Consider the following 20826-nt stretch of genomic DNA (forward strand, 5'->3'; position numbering starts at 1 on the left):
CGCGTAGCAGCCTGCGCATGCGCAGAACGCATCCCAGTGACAGCACATTTTTACAAGCATACTTATACATAAGTGAACTATTAAATGCTGAACTATTAAATATAAACCTGATTCTTTTGAGCACCGACGTGATAAAATCCATGGAAATATTTGAGCAGAGCTTTAGGATTTCCCTGGATTGTGCTGATTTCAGGGTCTGATTATTGGAGCCCCCAGGAAAAAAGGCTGTTCCGGAAAGGCCTGCTCGCCCATGACAAGAACTTTCAGCTTATTCACAGAGTGGTGAGTCCAGCTCTGCACACATCTCCTTTTTCTTGTGAAGTGTGACCTCAGTGTTCACGGCAGGTACTGAGCAAGTCTGTGGGCCAGTGTGTGGAATATTACTACACCATGAAGAAGCTGAAGAAGTTCAAACGGCGTGGTCCGAAGGAACAGCCCAGTGGCGAGACAGTGAGTTGGAGACCTTATGATCAACATCCATCCGCTAGACCAGGGGTTCCCAATCTTGTTCCTGTACAGTCCCTGACAAAAGTCTTGTCATGCATCTATTTTGTAGAAACACCTGCTATTAACCTGACTTAATTAATCAATTGGTGTTATAAATGAAAGTGACGTGATAGTCACTTGTGATGACAATCTGCCCCTCACCTGGGCTTGTCAAGAACGTCTCCAGTCTCTTCAAATCTTTTCATCTTCTGTACTTGACACTGAGACACGTTGAAGGTGTCGGCCACATCAGCAGTGGATCTGGTCTTCAGCCTCTTGATAATCATCACTTTAGTCTCAGGGTGAATCTTAGGCAGGTTTGCAGAGGTCTAGTTGCAGTTGATGTGAAGGTCTAGTGTACTCGGGTTCTTTTTATACACACCTGAGACCTAATTGATCCATTATTAGTCACAGGTGACGCTCATATGACAAGACAACAACACTTATGTCTTTGCTAAAAGTGACTCAGTGGGCTTTACCAGCTTTGAATATTAGAATATTTTTTGATAGTTTTGTTTTGCACTGAAACATAATTACAAAAGCTGTAGGGAATAAAATGAGCCATTTCTTGTAAAAAAATTTTTTGATTAAAAACATATTTCAGGGGCACTTGAGGTCAATTTGTACACAAGCGACAAGACTTTTGGAAGGGACTGTAGTCCCTGGGGCATTCTGGTGGCGTTCAAGGACAGGATCTAGACTGTAAAGGAGAAGTTAATGGACAGTTCTGAGCAGGTCTCTCTTCTTGTGTTAGACAGAGGAACACCAGATTGGTCAGATGTTGTTCCTAAGGAAACCAAGGCCACCCCTGCAGACCAACGTGAACGGGACACCAGGATTCCTTTGTGGCGAATGTGGCCGGTTAGTTGGGACACTAAACAAATTAGTTGGGACACTAAACAAATTGTGAAAAAAAAGATGAACGCAATGATGTGGAGATGGCAAATGTCAATATTTTATTTGAAATAGAATGTGTATGACAGATCAAACGTTTAATCCGAGTAAATGTATCATTTTAAAGGAAAAATATGTTGATTCAAAATTTCACGGCGTCAACAAATCCCAACCAAGGTTGGGACAAGTAGCAATAAGAGGCTGGAAAAAGTAAATTTGATAATTAGGTCAATTGGCAACATGATTGGGTATAAAAAGAGCTTCTAAGAGTGGCAGTGTCCCTCAGAGGCTAGGGTAGAGGATCATCAATTCCCACAATGTTCCACAAAGATAGTGGAGTAATATCAGAAAGGTGTTACCCAGCAAAAAATTGCAAAGACTTTGCATCTATCATCACCAACTGTGCATAACATCATCCAAATATTCAGAGAATCTGGAACAATCTCTGTAAGGGCCAAGGCCGTAAAACCATACCGATGCCTGTGATCTCCGGGCCCTTAAACGACACTACACCACAACCAGGAACGCTACTGTAAAGGAAATCACAGAATGGGCTCAGGAATAATCCCAGAAACCATTGTCAGTGAACACGATCCACCGTGCCATCCGCTGTGGCCAGCTGAAACTCTACAGTGCAAAGAAGCAGCCATTTCTAAGCAAGATCCACAAGCTCGGGCGTTTTCACTGGGCCAGGGATCGTTTAAAATAGAGTGTGGCAAAATGAGGTCAGGTGAGTCAGAACGGGAGAGCATTCTTATTTCTAAACTTGAGAAACTTGTCTCGTCGGTCCCCAGACGTCTGTTGAGTGTTGTAAGAAGAAGGGGAGATGCCACACAGTGGTAAAAATGGCCTTGTCCCAATTTTTGGGGGATTTGTTGACACCATGAAATTCTGAATCAACATATTTTTCCCTTAAAATGACACATTTTCTCAGTTTAAACTTTTGTTCCGTGGTTTATGTTCTATTCTGTATAAAATATTAAAGTTGGCACCTCCACATCATTGCATTCAGTTTTTAGTCACGATTTGTATAGTGTCCCAACTTTTTTGGAATCCGGTTTGTATATTAGCGGTCACAGTGAGGTCCTTTAGAACTCCCATGATGCATTTCTTCCTCTGCAGCGGCTTTGAGAAAGTGAAGAGTCGCAGCGCCCACATGAAGATGCACAGGCACCATGAGCAGAGCTGGCCGGGTCCTGTCGCTGGCATGGCGGAGCCCCCGCTCTAACATGCTGGTCTGTGGTTCCTTCAGAAGAAGCCATCTCAACCTTGTTCTCAACCTTGTTCCTTCTTCACCGTTACGCCCTTTCTGCTGCTTTACAGACACAGAACCCGTTGATTGTATTATAGAGCATGTTGTGTGAAGTCGTTTTAATAGTGGATTAGTTGCTGTTTTATTGGGCTTATTTTAAGTGTTCAGCCCTTTAGAAAACTGTTGGAATACATTTTTGTTACTTGAAATTGTTACGTCTCGTGTTTTTCTTCGTAGAATAGTGCAGCTGCAAGAAAGCGCGTGAAAGACAAAACTAGAACCATTTTCAGTTTTAATCTGGAGTAACAGCAGCGTTCCGAGGACGTTCTAAAGGATTACACACACAACAAGTATTTAGATTCTGATGGCGAGTACTATACACACGAGAAAAGTGGGACACGTCAGAACGGTTGACGCGCAAGCTCAGGTCCAGACGGAGCCGCGCTTCAGTTGCTCCACGTACTCCTTGTTCTGATGAAGGAACAATATGTGGTCCAGGTGCCGGGCCCCCAGGACGGCTCTGCGCTGGGACGCCGTGGACTCTCTGGCGGCGAAGGCCCGCTCCGTGGGCACCACGGTGGCCGGGATGGCCAGGTACCGGCGGGCCAGTCTGCTGACCGCCGGGAAGCGGTGCTCCATGGAGTACCACCAGTGCAGCGGGGACAGGCTGCGCTTGCACAGCGGCTCCGCGATGTAGTTCTCCAGCTGCTGGTGGATCTCCGGCATCCGCTCGGTGGGATCTTCTCCCAGGAGAACGTCGTACATGTTCTGACAGGCGGGACTCTGTGGGCTGGGCGGCGGCGCCGAGTTCTCGGGTTTGCTGTTCTGCCCGACGATGCCGTCGTCTCCGGGCGAACCGCATCGCGGAGGCGAATCTAGCGACAGCGGGTCGTCAAATCCCACCTCCATCACGTCTCTCTCCTTCCCAAACTCCTCCCCCTCGCGGTGCGCTTGGGCCGACAGCAGCTCCTTGACTTTACCGTGGAGCTTCTGCCGAGCTTGAGGGCTGAGGAAGCGCAGCTCTTTAAACCTCGGGTCCAGGAAGGAGGCCAGAACCGCCGTGCTCTCCACCAGGGCCTCCTCATCCCCCAGACTCCACAGCATCTCCATCCTGGACAGGATTCCCTTCACCGTGGTCTGAGCGAAGGCGCAGCTGCTCTTCGCCATCTGCTGCTCCAGGAGGCGGTACACGCCCTGGAGGCTCGGCATGAGGGCGGACATGGGGCCGTTGACGCCCTCGCTGAGGAAGGAGGCGGCGATGTACACGGTCTTCAGCACCAGCGCCAGCTCCTTCAGGAGGCTCCGCTGCGGCTCCGCCAGCTCGCACGCCGGCACGGGCCCGAGCTCCAGCAGGCTCTCGCACATGTGCATGGTGGTCAGCCAGCGGGCGGGGTCGTCCGGCTGCGGGCCGGCCTTGTTGGCGGCTCCGGAATCCTGCCGGGGGGACGAGGCGATGCGGCGGACCTCCGCCAGGGTCTGCCGGACTGGCTCAGAGGCGAGCGCGCTGCCGATGCACTGCTGGAGCGCGGCCGCCACGCAGCGCAGCTCCGCCCAGCCCTCCGGGAGGGGCGGTCCGTCCGGCGCGTCCGCGGTGTCGCGCACCACGCACGACACCAGGGTCTCCGGCAGGCCGAAGTCGGACAGTGCCGCGGTCAGGATCCTCCCGGTGCAGGACGGGTCCGGCAGCGGCTGCGTTGCCAGGCAACAGCGCACCAAGCGCCAGTTCCTGTCGATGAAACTGCCGCTGACGGTGAGGTAGGTCTGGCCGGCGGCGGCGTACGAGCTCCAGGACTCGGCGCAGAGGGCCAGGGAGCGGGACGCCAGGGACGCTCGGAGGTGGAGCTGCAGGTGCTTCTTACAGCCGCTGTAGCGCTGCCAGATGAGACTCCCGAGCTGGCCGGGGGACGGCGGCACGTAACTCGGCTCCAGGGACCTGAGCATGAGGCCGAAGCCGCGCTCCTCCACCACGGTGAGGGGCTGCAGGTCGCAGGTGACCATCCCCAGGACCAGGTCTGTCACGCTGGAGGCCGTTTTCTTACTGCCTGCCTCGGTGACAGCGTGGTTGTCCATGACGATTTCGTCAACCTCTGTGGACTGGACGTATTTGGGCTCCACCCCTTCGGAAGAAATGGCGCCGTCATTTGGCTCTTCTTTGACACACACGGCGGCGGGCTGGAGCGCGGTCTCGCCATCTGGCGTGTTGCCAGGGAGAGGCGGGACTGAGGCTGACGTCAGCGTGTTGTTGGAGACTTTGTGAAGACGGATGAGGTGCTCCCTCATGGAGGTGGTGCTGTTGTTGAAGGCCAGCTTCTTTTTGCAGAAAATGCACATCACGGACGTCTCTGTCAGCTGTTTGTAGAACTTCCAGACTTTGGACGTACGCCGCTGGGATGAAGGAGTGAAGCATTCTGCATCGTCACCCTCCTCAGTGCTCCTGGTTTCTGGACTGCATTCAGCAGCAGCCAGATGCTCCAGGGAATTCAGGAATGATTCAAATGTGTCCACACTAAAAAAAAAAAGCACAATATTAACCCCAAAAATGCATTTGTAAAGGTCCCCTGACATGAAAATGTGACTTTGTGAGATGATTTAATACGAGTTCCTCTAGCCTATCTATGGCGATAGGTGTAAGGAGTGCTTTGGTCGTTCTGCTTCTCCGTTCATAGAGCGGTCGGACCTGGAATTTGTCCCCTTATGACGTCATAAGGGGAAAGGTTACCTCCTGTTTCACATGCTTTTTCTGTGCAGAGAATATCCTGCCCCTCCCCTAAAACATCCCCTTAAACCATCATGGCTTCCAAATATGTGATGCATTGCAGTTGCTCTGTGATTGGATGTAAAAATGAGCACAAATGTATTTTTTTGTTCGGTCACGTTTTTTATGGAAAAATGCCGACACGACTTCCGGTCTGTACCAAGCATTGTGGTTGGTCAATGGTGTTGATGACGTAATTTCCTTGAATGTCCACTCAACTCCTATAGGCCGCTCTCCTCCTCATTAGCATTTCAACGTGAAATGGTGCATCCTGGGAAATCTCATTGTGAGACTGGATCAAAGTGGCTGTAATTCTGCACCAAGGCGGAAAATCCAGAAAGAGACATCAGATACAGAATTAGTGGACAAATAAGACCAAAATAAAAGTTTAAAGAAATAAAAATATTTCATAATAGGGGACCTTTAAGTCGAATACCAGTTAATTATTTCTTGGACACTGGAACAGCTAAGTAAACCATTTATTTTATTTAAAATATTTTTTGTCAGTCGTCTTTATGTTAGGGCTGCTGTCCGACTTGTCATTGACTATTATAACAATTATTTGGAATAAGTGAAAAATAATAATGACAAGAAGTAAAAAAAAAAAAGTTTATGAAGTTTGCAGCCGATTTTATAAATAATTTTGTCCCCTTTTTTCTGTAAGCCGTGGACGGGCAGCAGTAAAACCGTGTAAATGATTGTGAGACGTTGCAGGAACGGCCAGGGCGGAACTCCAGCTTCCTGGATCTCCGCTGGACGCGTTTCCGTCAGGACTTATTTTGGCGCCGCACCCCACGTCTGCGCTCTGGGGAGCTTTAACAGCAGATGAAGCGGAGCGATAAAAACGCTGCGCGATGCTCCCTCCACGTTCACTGCCGGGGCCGAAGACGCAACGTGCGGCTTTTAATGCGTCCCATGTCTCCTATCAGCATGTCCCATATGGACCCGTCCTGCGTCCCCTGCAGAAAACCATCCGCGGCACGTCTGGTTCTTCTCCGTGCTGTATAAATGAACGTTGCAAGTACGATTTCCCTTCGCCATGTTCGCAGACTGTAGCGCGTCCCACTCGCGGTGGCCGCCGTCCTTCTGCCGGCGTCACCGGCGTGCGGAGCGCTGCCCTCTACTGGAAGGCGGCAGTAACTCCTAACGCCTAAAAATACGCCTTTTGTACAATTTCATTATTAAACTGCAATGACAGAGCATTCGTATGTCATCACAACGTGGCAGTAAAAGTTGTTATTCAATAACTGTATTTTGTGTAAAGATGCTGGTTTTCGCCGCCACTGACAGTGAGGGACACATGCAAGTTCATCATAAAAGCACAAGCGTAAAATAATGTTACCGTATACATTAACTGAATATGTAGAAGATATGTGTTTGAAGGGTAGGCTTTAAATCTCTTGACGTGATTCGAGCAGAGTCTGTCTACGGAGTTTAAAGGTTTATAACCGTAAACGTCGCTTGTCGTGAAGTGGAGTTTTCGGATGAGCCCTAACCGCGTAGTCCCGCCTCCAGCGCGGACTCTTCCGGTTATCGTCCGACGCTGCGCAGCTGTCAGTGCGCTGCAGAACCCGAACCGCCGACATGGACCATTCCGCCAAGGAGAAGGGGGCCGCGGCGCTGGTGGCCGAGGCCGATAAGAAAGTCCGCATGACGCCGTCGTTCCTGGGCTCCTTCTTCGGGTACGTGTGCGCCACCCGACATTTCCCGTCCGGCCTGCTGGTTCCGATGGACCCCGAGAGTAGAGGCGCGGTTCTGATTGGTCGCTTCATTTCCAGCGCCGTCCCATCAGAAATGTGAAATATAAGGGTGTTCTGAGTCGGTTCTGAAGCAGGTGGTGGTGGCCTAGCGGGTAACACACTCACCTATGAACCAGAAGACCCAGGTTCAAACCCCACTTATTACCATCGTGTCCCTGAGCAGGACACTTAACAGGGGGGACTGTCCCTGTAACTACTGAGTAAGTCGCTCTGGATAAGGGCGTCTGGTAAATGTAAATGGACCGTTCTGTATGAGAACCACCGCATTTCAGTCCAGGTCCAAAGGTTGGAAATCCTCTCCGGGATTTCTTCCTGCCACTCTTCTTTCATACTGGAATTTAAGTACAATACTTATTCACACTGATGGCCTCTAACTTTTTTCATTCATTATTTTTAATATTAAACTCTCTGGATGGGAAAAATGAATTTCCTGGAATGATCTTTTTGGAGTAGGGCTGGAGGAACGTTGGTTCTTTTGGTTCTTTGTTGATCTGGGTGTGAACGGAGTCCAGGACTCGCTGACCCGGCTTCCTTGTCTCTTCCAGGAGCTCCTCTAAAGTGGAGGAGGCGTGCGACATGTACGTCAGAGCCGCCAACATGTACAAGATGGCGAAGAACTGGAACGGTAAGCTGGTGGGATGGCGGCGTTTAAGCGGAGGTGACGTCCAGCTCTGTGTGAACCCGTGTGCTCCTGTGTGTTCCAGCGGCGGGCAGCGCGTTCACCAAAGCGGCCCGGCTGCGTCTGCAGGCGCAGAGCAAGCACGACGCGGCCGCGCACTTCATCGACGCAGGCCACGCCTTCAAAAAGTCGGACCCTGAAGGTACTTCCCGTTCGTCCCCGACAAGCCGCCCCAGTCGGGTCCGAGAAAACACAACTTCTGTTCCTTACCTCCACAGAGGCCATCAAATGCCTGAGCCGAGCAATCGAGATTTACACGGATATGGTGAGTGTGAAGTCACGCCTACTGCCCAGAAATGTCACGACACGAACCGACAGGACAGCAGCCACTTCCTCTACACATCTGCACTTTCACTTTTTAATCAGGATTGTTTGCAGGGTTCTTACGGCCATTACATCCTGGAAAAGCCGTGGAATTTGAAAAGAGAATTTTCCAGCCCTTGAAATAAACGTATAAAGTTGTGGGAAAAGTGGTGGAAATCTGACCGACTCACGTATGTATAACATGAAGTACGTGGATCCCGCAAGACAACGTGTACATTTTAACGGCCAGATTCCGGAACGTCACCTTTTAAAAGTAAATTACAGCTGAGGAACCTGATGGACTCGTTCAGCTTCTCAGGCTCGTCAGAAATGTACTTCAACGATATTTTGGTAAATTTGACTTTACAAATTTAGACAGGAATATCAGAAATTCCATGGTCGTGAAAATGTGCCTCAATAATAGGAAAGTGGTGGAAATAGTTTTTGTGAAAGCGTGCTTTACACTTTTTGAGAGTTCCTTCCACAACCATTTCACAGTTACCGTTGGGAAGATGAAGAACCTTTAATTCCTTTAGAACCTTTAAAAATGTTTGCCACTAATATTAAGCATGTAAATATGAATCGTGTGATTTGGTACTTTTTAATTGTCTGTTGACAGGGCCGATTCACCATTGCAGCAAAACACCACGTCTCCATTGCTGAAATATACGAGTCAGAGCTGTTGGACATTGATAAGGTGGGAAATAATGTCATATTAACAGTCAGGATTATTTCTAGCTTTCTCAATAAAAATATAAAAGCAGTGACCACGTATTTTATATATATATATATATATATATATATATATATATATATATATATATATACACACACACACACACACACACACACACACACACACACACACACACACGCTCGTATTTGTAATATTTCTTGTGCTGTGGTGCAGTTTGATTAACGGGGAAATCGAACAGTCGCGTCTATTCGATACAACACGGGGCTACCGTGTTCCCAGAATCGTCATATTAATGGTGAGAGTTATTTCTAGCTTTCTCAATAAAAATATAAAAGCAGTGATCGCGTATTTTTGTATATGTACACATACACGCTCGTATTTGTAATATTTCTTGTGCTCTGGTGCAGTTTGATTATCGGGTAAATCGAACGGTCGCGTCTATTCGATAAATTACGGTGCTCCCGTGTTCCCAGAATGCAGTGCGCGGGGTCGGTTCGAATTCTGATGCTTTTAAGGCCGTCGATTTTGATTTATTATGAATCTGTATGGCCGCTCCCGTCCCCAGCGTGTCGCCGCCTGTCCCCCCGCACGTCCCCCGCCTCGAACCCCCGACTCACCGTGCGGCGGCCGGCTCGGGGCGGCCGTGTTTGCGCTTCAGGTGCTGCAGCATGCTGGTCGTGCTGTTGTGCCAGTTCAGCTCCGCCTTGCAGATGGTGCAGCACACATGCGAGCGGTCCTTGATGTAGAAGTACTTCCAGACGCGGGAGCCGACCCTCCTGCCCCTCCGGCCGTCCGACATGGCGGCGTCGCGGTGCTCGACCAGCCGCCGTAGTCGACCAGGCGGAATCGTCGTGTCGCGACTGCAGAGGCGACGCAGGAAGTGTTTTTTTTTTTTTTTTTTTTTGACCCCGTCTTTCTTCTGCTCCGCCCACAGGCTGTGGCCCACTACGAGCAGGCAGGAGACTACTACAAAGGGGAGGAATCCACCAGGTACCGCATTATAAAGCGTCATTTGTTCATCTACAGTAGAGCCTGGGGACGCTCACCCTAAATATATTCCATTAAACATGATTACGTATGAAGGTGAAGTGATTGTGATGCACAGCACACAGTGAAACGTGTCTTCTGTATTTAACCATCACCCTTGGTGATAGGGCTGCAACTATCGAATATTTTTGTCAATTATTTTCGTCGATTAATCGGATAAATCGGTACTCAATCAATAGTGTGTTATGCAACATGAAAATCCTCTTAAAATGTGCAAGCAATTGGCTGTTATTCCTCACAAAAACGTTTTTAATTCAAACTCAATACTTTTATTAGACCAAAGCTTAAAACCTTTGGGTTACTGGCTCCAGAACATTTAATCAACCTTTCTGTGAAACATTCATGATGTACATGGGAAAAAAAACTATGAAACATGGGTTAGCCTATTTGTCCTTAGTTTTATTTTGATTAAAAAAAGGGGTGTACCCCCTGCTATAGCCCATCTGAGAATAACGAAAAAATATATATGTATAATGGTACAAACTAGTAAAAAAGAAAATATAAATAAACAATTCAAGTATTACTAATAATCCAACTTAAATAATACAGTTCGGTTTCCAGTTGTATCCAGATGAGGTACGTAGGTGGAATGTTTGTCTTTGTGCAATGTTATTGATTTGTGCAACAAATGCTATAAAATCGCCCAAAAGTAAATCTATATGCTAATGAATGTAGATTTGTCCATCTGTTGCATTTATTAGTACTACCTTATGTATGGGGAAGGTGTGTTTTGAGATGTAACCTGTGTGTGTGTGTGTGTGTGTGTGAGAGAGAGAGACGAGGAGGGATGAATTACATGAGTGAGGTCTCATGTCTTATCATGTCTCGTCACTATCGACTCATAACACTAATAATTACAAATAATGTACGTTCTAAGAAGCGCTAATGTTAGTTAGCAATCATACGTTGTCCGCCATGGCCATAGAGCTCAAAGTAAATCGCACTTCCTTAAAAATGCGCTATAGTTAAACGGTCCGTGTAGAACAATGATACCGGTGCTGCGCAGTCGTCTACAAAGCGGCGCGATACGATAACAAATGCACTTTGGTGACTAATTAAAAGAATTTTCCTCGAGCATTTTTTGTAATCGAATCATTCGAATTACTAGAATAATCGTTTCAGCCCTATGTCATTGTAATGCACAGCACACGGTGACACGATGAAACGTGTCCTCTGTATTTAACCATCACCCTTGGTGATCAGTGGGCACCATGACAGGCGCCCGGGGAGCAGTGTGTGGGGACATTTACATTTACAGCATTTACCAGACGCCCTTATCCAGAGCGACTTACAACCAGTAGTTACAGGGACAGTCCCCCCCTGGAGCAACTTAGGGTTAAGTGTCTTGCTCAGGGACACTATGGTAGTAAGTGGGGTTTGAACCTGGGTCTTCTGGTTCATAGGCGTGTGTGTTACCCACTAGGCTACTACCTCCCACTGTACCTTCATCAAGGGGGCACCTTGGCGGATCGGGATTAGAACCTCCTGATTACGGGGACGCTTCCTTACCAGCTAGGCCACCACTGCCCCAATCAGGTCCCCCTTTTGCAGATAAAGCAGCCCTGACCCACAAAGGCATCTGCTGCGGTTATCCGGTTCCAGGCAGCGGCTCCGTTAAGTTCTGCAGGTCGTGTGGCGGGGCTGTTTTTTCCAGCGCGTCCCACACGTCTTCAATCTGGACACTTTGGCGAACTAGTTAACTCCTCAAACTGGTGGACCATGTTTAAAAGTGTCCTGGTGAAGGACATGCAGGACCGATGAGTTCTCAGCATCCAGGCGCCGTGGATTAGTTGGTTAAAGCGCCTGTCTAGTAAACAGGAGATCCTGGGTTCGAAACACAGCGGTGGCTTTTTGTGGGACAGCAGTGGCCTGGCAGTTAAGGACGTGGCCCCGTAATCAGAAGGTTGCCGGTTCGAATCCTGATCCGCCATGGTGCCACTGAGGTCCCCTTGATGAAGGTCCGGTCCCGACACACTGCTCCCCGGGCGCCTGTCATGGTGCCCGCTGCTCACCACGGGTGATGGGTTAAATACAGAGGACACATTTCACTGTGTGCACCGTGTGCTGTGTATCACATGTGACAATCACTTCACTTTCTACTTTCTGGGGCCACTTCGCAACCCCATACAGAACAAACTGTGTTCTGACATCTTCCTGTAAGATGATCACGCTTTTCTCCATCCTTGGACCACTTTTTGGTTGGTCCTGGTGGTCCAGGATGGAGGTGCTGGTTCATCATCTCTACTTGTGTGAATTCGTCTCCCTTATCTGCTGTAACGGGACGTTGTTCTGCCGCAGCGCCGCCAACAAATGCCTGCTGAAGGTGGCGTCCTACGCGGCTCAGCTGGAGCAGTACCAGAAAGCCGTCCAGATCTACGAGCAGGTGAGTGGGCTTCCTCGCGATCGGCCCGTAACGCTGCGCCGCCCCTCAACGCCGCCGGTCTGTGCAGATCGGGACGTACGCCATGGACCACACGCTGCTGAAGTACGGCGCCAAGGACCACTTCTTCAAGGCGGCGCTCTGCCACTTCTGCGTGGACATGCTGAACGCGAAGGTACGTCCATCGACGGTCACTTTACTCATACCGCGTAACGGTGCGCGGAGAGCCGGACGCTGATGGAAAAGTCCCTTCCAGCTCGCGGTGGAGAAGTATGAGGAGATGTTTCCAGCCTTCTCGGACTGCAGAGAGTGCAAACTGGTGAAGGTAGGCGGAGCTTCCTCCTCCTCCTCCTCCTCCTCCTCCTCCGCGTTCCTGCAGCGCCGGCGTCGCCGTAATCCCCGTCTCTCCCCGTCTCTCCCCGCAGAAGCTGCTGGACGCGCACGAGGAGCAGGACGTGGACGCGTTCACCGACGCGGTGAGTGTTGGCGTCTCGGGGAGACGGGCGCGGCCCCCCGCTAACGTCCTTCTGTCCAGGTGAAGGACTTCGACTCCATCACCAGGCTGGACCAGTGGCAGACCAGCATGCTGCTCCGGATTAAAAAGACGGTGCGGGACGAGGAGACGGACCTGCGTTAGGACCGGACCCGGTTCCCCCGGAGTAATGACCAGGCTGGATTTTAATTTCAGAACTTTATTTAAAACGCTGCTGTGTCGCTAATAAAAGTTTTAGTGTAAACGTCACTCTGTGTCTTCGTCCTCCTCCGTCTCGTCCTCCTCCGTCTCGTCCTTGTCCTCCGCCGCGGCCCTCAGCGCCCGCTCCTCCTGCGGCGTGGGGTCCGCCTCCTCGGTCACCTCCGGCCCGCCGGGGAACTCGCGCTGGGGGTCGGGGGGCAGCGCCGGTGAGAAGGCCGCGTCGCTCTTCACGCCCCAGCCGATGTAAACGTTCTGGAACTTCCTGCGGGGAGACCGGGACGCGGTGATGACGGGCGACGCCCGGCCGGCGGCGGCGGGTCTTACCTCCCGCGGGCGTAGGCGTGGGCTCCCGGCCACAGGTTGGAGCGGATGTAGGCCACGCCGAAGCGGGGGACGAGGGCGGAGGACAGCCGGGAGCTCCACGGTGGCAGCCGGTCGATTTCTACACCAAACGCAGAAACGTGGCGCGTTACCGTGGTTACGGAGGAGGAGGCGGACCGGCGGCATCTCGCACGCTCACCTGCGTCTTCAGACAGCGGGGTGAAGAGGGCGGGTCCTTCCTCCCGTTCCGGCTCGTCCGGCTCCTCCTCCTCCTCCTCTTCATCTTCATCAGGTTCCGCCGCCGGTTTCTCCGCCGGCTTCACCCACACGCAGCGGCCCTGGACGAACCGCGGTATCAGCGGCGGGTTCTAGAAGGTCCGAGGTGGCGGTTAAATACGGAGGACGGACCTGAGTCAGGATGTGCGGGACGTGGTGCACCCAGGCGGACAGCGACTTGCTCATCGCGGTGACGGGGAGCGGCTCGAAGTCGGGGTTCTCCTCCACGCGGCCCCGAGTTGTCCCCTGCTCCTCGTCCTCGTCCTCCTCCTCGTCCTCCTCCTGCAGGTGGTAGAACCCCAGCGGGGTTGGTAGAACCCCAGGTACTCGGCCTCGGCGCCGGGAAACGGCGGGTAGGAGGTCACCGGGGCGTCCAGGCGGCCCGTGAACAACTTGCGGATCCGCCGCGCCGCCGTGATGTGCGCCGGAACCACGTCAGGCAGGCGGGTCCACGGAAGGCCCGGTTCGCGGCACACGAAGTACGCAGAGCTGTTGGTCCCCGTGCCGCGCTCCTCCGCCGGCACCACCGGGGGCGCTTTGTAGGTGGAGGGCGGGACGATCTAATTCAAGAGAAATCGTTTCCACGTCTTCGTCATTGTACGTTAAATTACACGATGAAGCGAATGAGGACCATAAGAAGTTCTGGAACCGGCCCGGTTACTAACAACGATGCTCTTTTCACGTTAACGGGGGCGGAGCTCTCACCATTTTGGCCGCGTCTTCGTCGCCGCCCTCTCCGGGACCTTCTCCGCCTGCCCCACCCGGCGGCTCCGCCTCCCGGCACTCGGCGACCAGGTAGTTGGCCTCCGTGCCGAGGACTTTGCCCCAGAAGCGGCAGCTCCGCAGGGGCCGGGCGTCGCTCAGCTGCCGCAGCGCCAGGGAGACCTTCTGCATCTCCTCCCCGCCCAGCCCCACGCCAGCCTGCTGGAAGAAGAAGGCCACCTCCGCCAGGTTGGGCAGCGGCGTCTCCACCTAAACCGGCAAGAACCGCAGCTCTCACACGCGTACTTACATTTCCAGCGTTTACCAGACGGCCTTATCCAGAGTTACAGTCAGTAGTTACAGGGACAGTCCCCCCCTGGAGACACTCAGGGTTAAGTGTCCTGCGCAGGGACACGATGGTAGTAAGTGGGGTTTGAACCTGGGTCTTCTGGTTCACAGGTGAGTGTTTTACCCGCTAGGCTACTACCACCGTACTTAACCAGCGAGTAGAAGTTATTCCTCACCAGATCGTCCTCGTCCTCGTCTCTGGCGCGGGAGAAGAGCGCCCGCTGCTGCTCGGCCAGCCACTGTCCGGGCGTGGTGGCCGGGACGTCCCGCAGGGCGCCGCGGTCCTGCTGCAGGGCGCCGCGCTTCAGCTCCCTGCTCATCTCCTCCAGCATGTCCACAGGATCCTGGGGCTGCTCCTCCCTCACGCGGGACAGGAGGCGGACCAGGTGCTCGTAGCTGAGGGCCAGAGGACGTCCCGTTTATTAAAAATAAACAGCGGTGGCCTAGCGGTTAAGGAACCGCCCCCATATCGAATCCCGATCTGCCAAGGTGCCACCGAGGTCCCACTGTCCCCACACACTGCTCCCCGGGCGCCTGTCATGGTTCCCACTGCTCACCAAGGGTGATGGTTAAATACAGAGGACACATTTCACTGTGTGCACCGTGTGCTGTGCTGCTGTGTCAATCACTACACTTTCAAAATGACACATCAACACATCTTATCTAGTAAAACCGTACTGAATTGAACCAGGTTAACATTTTCAGCTTTACTTGTCCATCTTCCATCGGTCAGCGTGAGGATCACCATGATATAAATAAATGAATAATTCACAGATTCGGCTGTTTTTTTTATTTGGAAATAGTAATTGTGCCATAATGAGCTCGGACTGAATGTATTATGAATGAATGAAGTTCATTTGGAAGCAGCCGCCTCCCTCCCCTTCAGCCCAGCAGCAGGAACATCGGGTACGTCATGTTCACGTCCCACAGATGTGGGTGAAAGTGACGTGATTGTCATTGTGAATTTAACCCTATTTGTCCTCTGTATTTAACCGTCGCCCTTGGTGACAGTGGGCACCAGGACAGGCGCCCGGGGAGCAGCATGTGGGGACGGGACCTTCATCATGAAGTTGGCTCAATATTCACAGCTCCTGTTTACCCTAACTACAGCGTTTACCAGACGCCCTTATCCAGAGGGACTTACAGTCAGAAGTTACAGGGACAGTTCCCCCCTGGAGACACTCAGGGTTAAGTGTCCTTCTCAGGGACACGATGGTATTAAGTGGGGTTTGAACCTGTGTCCTCTGGAGTGAGTTACCCCACTAGGCTACCAGCACCCTAATATTATCATCCATCGGTCCAAATCTCCCACGTGAAATATTCAGTGAAAACAGGCAGCACTTGATACGGTTCTAACGGTCCAGGATGGTGAGTGCACGCAGATTGGCGCCATTTTCATATTTAAAACGGAATAAAAGTCGGCGACACGGTGCGGGCTTACAGGCTGGTGTCGCTCCTGGCGCCGCTCTTCATCAGAGCCGCCTTGAAGCGGGCGGCCCGCTGCTCCCGGGGTTCGGACATCGTGACCGCACCGGACCGCGTCCTGCTGCCCGTTGCCAGGGTAAACAGAGCGGTTGCTGCGGCGCCGTGACGTCAGGCGGCTCCTCCCCCGGAAGCGCCGGAGGGAGAGTTTGGGGTGCGTAACAGGGTATGTAATTTGCAATTCACCAAAACATGCAACCTCTGGAATTTTGTGCTTTCTTTTCAGTTATGTGCATTTTGTTTGCTTCTATATGTTTTTTTATATCTCCTGCCTTTTGGTTCTGGGTGTGTGTGCGAGCGCGCGCATTATTGTGCTGATTACGCGGGAACCTGCGTGCGCATGCGTGCTCCGGTCAGATCCTTTCTTACCTATTAAGAGGGGAGCCCTGTGTGAGACGCTCTGCATCCACAACCCATGTTTTATTTGTTACAGAGTTGTTACAGTAAAAACGTCAGTTGCAACCATCCTGTGTCCTGTCTACTGTACAATCACAACGCAGAGTCCCTGGAAGAGACAGGTCCAGGGAAGACGGGTTACAGGTGCGTGTGGGGCGGATCGTTATATGACGTTTCGGTCCTTTGCTGTGAATTTACTGAAAAAGACGTGTTTGAAATTGGATCGAACTGGGTGTAGCGTTGTGTAATTTTTTTTATTTCTTTTCTTGAACCGTAATAGACGAGCTGACACCCAAGAAATTTTCCGTGCAAAGTGTATTCTGTACAAAAGCGAGGTCACATCAGAACATCGCCTCACAAACCGCGTCTCTCTGCACCTCTCTCTACAATATACAGTATTAACGGAACATGAAAAAAATATTCAAATATGTATATAAATTAAAATAGAAGAAAAAATAACTTTTTGCACACAAACCCCACGCACCTCTCACAGCTCATGCCATGTGTCTAAGAGAACTAAACCGAGTCTCCAACCCACTAACCCAAGGGCACGGCCGCATCCAACCATTTTTCGGGGGGTGATCAAAGTTTTAGAACCCACATAACTTTTTATAATAATCATAAATTGAACAAACAAAAATACAGAAACATATTTAACATAACCAGAAACATTAACACATTTTAACATTCTACAATTAAACAAACACCCGGATTATCATTATAATTCCCTTACCTACATCAGAATACAGGTAAACAAAATAAAAGTCTTTAGAAAATAAAAGACACAAAAAAAGAAGAAATACATTTATAAATCTAGTGTAACCATTTAACTCCGGCACACTAGGTTAAGCTAATACACGTACTGTTGCAAAAAATAATGAGTTGATTTACCTTTCTGAAGTCAAAGGACGAGGAAAGTGTTGAATCTTCTTTCATGAAAATAATGCGAAGCTGGACATGAACTCATTAACCAAGTTTACGTACCAGCGTAGTGGGGGTCTTCATTCTGTTCAGATATTTATGAATATTTATGAAATGCAAAAAGGAGACGGAGAAGTCCACTGGTTCTAGTAAAGAACTAGTGAATTTTTCTGTATGGTTCTTGCAGGGTTCTTCACCGCTCCAGTGAAGGGCGTTTACTTCTTCAGGTTCACCGTGGCGGACATCCTCTCATCGCGCACCATGTACACAGCGCTGTACAGGAACCAGCAGAGGATCATGTTGCTGGGGGAGTACGACATGGACCACCACGTCTCCTACCTGGTCGGCGGCGTGACTCTGCAGCTGGAGGCGGGAGACTGGGTTAACCTGCGTCTTCCTGGAAACCAGCGACTTTACAACGATGAGAGTAATCACTGCATCTTCACCCTGTGAAATGGTGATAATCATCACTTGGTCTGATGTCTAATAAAGTCCTGGCTTACATCATACGCCATTTGGCTTTAAAACAAATAAATCTGGAGAAATATCTGATAAAGCAAATACTTGTTTTACAGCACAGTTAGTCTTAATGTTCGATTTATCTTCCGATAACAAAGAAGTAGGGCTGCTACTAACAATCATTTTAATAATCAAATCATCTGTCAATTATTTTTTTAAATTATGAATAAATAAAAGCATTCATTTCCAACCCTTTATTCAAAAACAGAATCTTAAAAAAATGCACGAATATAATGATAATTAAACACCAAAACATAACACCAAAAACATGCACATGTATGCTTTACTTTATCTGGCAAATTTGACCTCTGTTTGTCACGACCACGGGCTGACGGGGGAAGGAAGCGCAGAGACGAGACATCTGGGCAAATGGGATTTATTTATATGCACAAAAGAAAAAGGCACAAGGGACAAAACAAAGGAAACCAAGAAAAAAAAAAACAACAGGCTTGTGCCGATTGCCAGGAACTGAAATCAAAGTTCAGGATCCACATCGATGCATCAGTGTCGGTTCCTTCTAACAGGCCTCCAACCACGGATGCCTACCCAGCATTAACTTGTCCATGGTTAGAGCCCTGCTGTCAGGCTGAGTGCTGCCAGCTGGGGCTCCTGCTGCACCCAGACGTGGCACCGTTACTCTCCAACATGCATCTGTGTGTTTACCATGTAAAATCCAGAACTGGAACCAGACAGTCAGCACAATTCAGACCAAGCACTCTGTCAATCTTATGCTTCACAAGTTATTTGAGTGCATCTGGACTTTCTCTCACGTCTCAACATTACCTTGAGCTGATTAAATACAGAGATTCTGGGATTCTGCTGCCAAGCAGATTTATAATGATTTATAATACCCTTATTACACCTCGCACTGCACCTGGTATACTCCGAGCCTCCAGTACTGCTCGCCTGGTCCCTCCATCTCTGAAGGTAAAAGGAAGACACAGTAGGATATTTCAGTAAATAAAGAATCTATAAAGAAAAAATGAATGAAATCTCCTTTGACTTTCTTGAGTTTCACACGTCTAAAACACAAGACAAACATTAAAAATACTTTTATATCACGGTACAAATGATCTAATAATAAAATGTAGAATCAAAGTTGTACCTGGTATCCGATTGGCCCGTTTGTGTAGGGGGCGTGTCCATGTTCACACTAATGACGTGCAAAACAAATGTTTTTACTGACTGGAACCATGTTGTATAGTTCACCGTGTACTATATTTCACTTGGAATATATACAACTATATTATTTTACTTGTTCCGTAACAACACATTCAGTAGTGACGGGGACAGTCCCCCTGGGGCATACCTGTCAAGTTTTGGATTTGAAAATAAGGGACATTGTCCTGCGCCCTTTTGGTACACGGCGTTGCCGTTTGTACCTCTGCACTTGTGACCTGGTCTGCCTCAGTGGCATTTCTCGTCACGAATGCTGACATCGCCCGGGCATGTTTTTGTGCCTGGCGGACATCATTCCTTCCCCCGTGTGCGACGCTAAAGTCGCGGTTACAAATGACTGTCCCCCACCCCGCTCTTCTTCATAAAAATACATTCGGTGTCCCATTGATCGCGGTATTGACACGAGGATTTAGGTTTTTTTGGCAGGAGCGCCTTGCTTCTCTGTCCTGGCGTCCATCATCTGTCTGTTTCTTCTTCTTTTTTTCCCGCGTCGTCACTCATCATCTCGTCATCTGACCTCACGCGCTAATCTCGCGAGAACTGCCACCTTCAGTACCTGTAGTAGCTACTGCAGGCGGCACTTATCGCGAGATTAGCGACACACCTCAGATTATTTTTTTAAATAACGCAGATTAAAATACGGGAGATTTACGGGAAAACACTAATACGGGAGGACGGCGGGAAAGAAGGCTAAATTACGGGACTTTCCCGGCCAAAACGGGATACTTGACAGGTATGCCCTGGGGACACAGTCAGGGTTAAGCGTCCCGCTCAGGGACACGATGGTAGTAAGTGGGGTTTGAACCTGGAACTTTGTGCTCTTCCGGTTCATACGCGAGCTTGTTAGACAAGTGTAAAACACACCAATAATAATGATAAAAAAGTGAAAGTGGCAGTAATTTGGGACAAATAGCGTTGACAGAACCTTGTGTGTGTGGAGTTTACATGTTCTTCTGTCTCGGTGTGGGTTTCCGCCTGATTCACTGTCCAGAGAGGCACTTTTTATTCAGCCAATCAGATTGAAGAACAAGAGCCCAGAAGTAATGTGATTGGCTGATATAATTTTTTCCAGCCAATCACAATGTTTCTGAGCTCTTGTTCTTTAGCGTAATCAGCTGAGCGAAAGATCTTGATCCTCCATCTGATTGGCTAAAAAAAAAGTGACATCATCAGCTTCGCTCTATTTAAGGGGTGAGCCGTGAAGAACTAAATCATTTCAGATTTACGAGAGTTCAGTATAGAGGTAGAGAAATGAAGGCGTGGAAGAAGTTTGTTAGGTGGACCAAGCGTCGCTTCTTCAAGAAGGACGTTTCCGTTGAGCCCAAAATGACCGATCTGAAGTCAGCTCAGATGGGTCAGGTTGAGGTGTTCGGGGAACAGCTCGGCACACTCGAGGCGGTGACGGAGACATTCCTGGAAAGGGATCCCGGTCATCGTAAAGAAGTGGAGGAGATGTTCATGGCCTCTAATAATAATCTGGAGATGGCTATTCGTGACACGACACAGAACAGCCTGGCTTTGCGTGAAGAGCTGAGGCAAGAGAGAGACAGACAAATTGCCATCCAGGAGGCTGAGAATGAAGTAAAAGAAAGACTGAGAGAAGAACAAGATCTGGAACGGCTGCGATGTGAGGAGCTTGAAGCACAGCTGAACGTGGAGAGACACAACAGAGAAGAAGCAGAAAGGCGTTTCTGTAACGTGAGAGAAGCTGGAAAGCAGATGGAGATGGAGACAC

The 20826-nt window shown here is 49.8% G+C and overlaps 4 protein-coding genes and 1 long non-coding RNA gene across 5 annotated transcripts; 3 read left to right on the forward strand and 2 right to left on the reverse strand.

Annotated features, from left to right (window-relative positions):
- The first annotated feature begins 30 nt into the window (after nt 1–30).
- LOC114792308 (zinc finger protein 541-like) lies at nt 31–2685 on the forward strand. Its single transcript, XM_028983296.1, has 4 exons — nt 31–282; nt 346–450; nt 1241–1347; nt 2503–2685. Exons 2-4 carry the CDS (start codon nt 391–393, stop codon nt 2606–2608), a joined length of 273 nt encoding a protein of 90 aa, XP_028839129.1. The 5' UTR covers nt 31–282; nt 346–390; the 3' UTR covers nt 2609–2685.
- zbed4l2 (zinc finger BED-type containing 4-like 2) lies at nt 2332–9701 on the reverse strand. Its single transcript, XM_028983294.1, has 2 exons — nt 9444–9701; nt 2332–5138 (listed from the first exon to the last, which is right to left on the reverse strand). Exons 1-2 carry the CDS (start codon nt 9623–9625, stop codon nt 3056–3058), a joined length of 2265 nt encoding a protein of 754 aa, XP_028839127.1. The 5' UTR covers nt 9626–9701; the 3' UTR covers nt 2332–3055.
- Nucleotides 6207–12995, forward strand: napaa (N-ethylmaleimide-sensitive factor attachment protein, alpha a). Its single transcript, XM_028983295.1, has 11 exons — nt 6207–7069; nt 7693–7772; nt 7852–7968; nt 8045–8091; nt 8749–8826; nt 9761–9816; nt 12172–12256; nt 12324–12428; nt 12510–12578; nt 12679–12729; nt 12789–12995. Exons 1-11 carry the CDS (start codon nt 6972–6974, stop codon nt 12888–12890), a joined length of 888 nt encoding a protein of 295 aa, XP_028839128.1. The 5' UTR covers nt 6207–6971; the 3' UTR covers nt 12891–12995.
- On the reverse strand, nt 12943–16199 carry LOC114792305 (radial spoke head protein 6 homolog A). Its single transcript, XM_074933630.1, is given in 8 exon segments — nt 12943–13209; nt 13272–13389; nt 13468–13606; nt 13677–13855; nt 13858–14104; nt 14250–14516; nt 14771–14990; nt 16036–16199. Coding segments are annotated over 8 exon segments (1467 nt in total). The 5' UTR covers nt 16116–16199; the 3' UTR covers nt 12943–12992.
- Nucleotides 16200–16211: 12 nt separating this feature from the next.
- On the forward strand, nt 16212–17636 carry LOC114792309 (uncharacterized). Its single transcript, XR_003750108.1, has 3 exons — nt 16212–16242; nt 16510–16616; nt 17581–17636. It is a non-coding gene; the product is annotated as an uncharacterized LOC114792309 (long non-coding RNA).
- The last annotated feature ends 3190 nt before the right edge of the window (nt 17637–20826 follow it).

The sequence above is a fragment of the Denticeps clupeoides genome, chromosome 6 (genome assembly GCF_900700375.1).
Source record: "Denticeps clupeoides chromosome 6, fDenClu1.1, whole genome shotgun sequence".
In the NCBI taxonomy this organism is placed as follows: domain Eukaryota; kingdom Metazoa; phylum Chordata; class Actinopteri; order Clupeiformes; family Denticipitidae; genus Denticeps; species Denticeps clupeoides.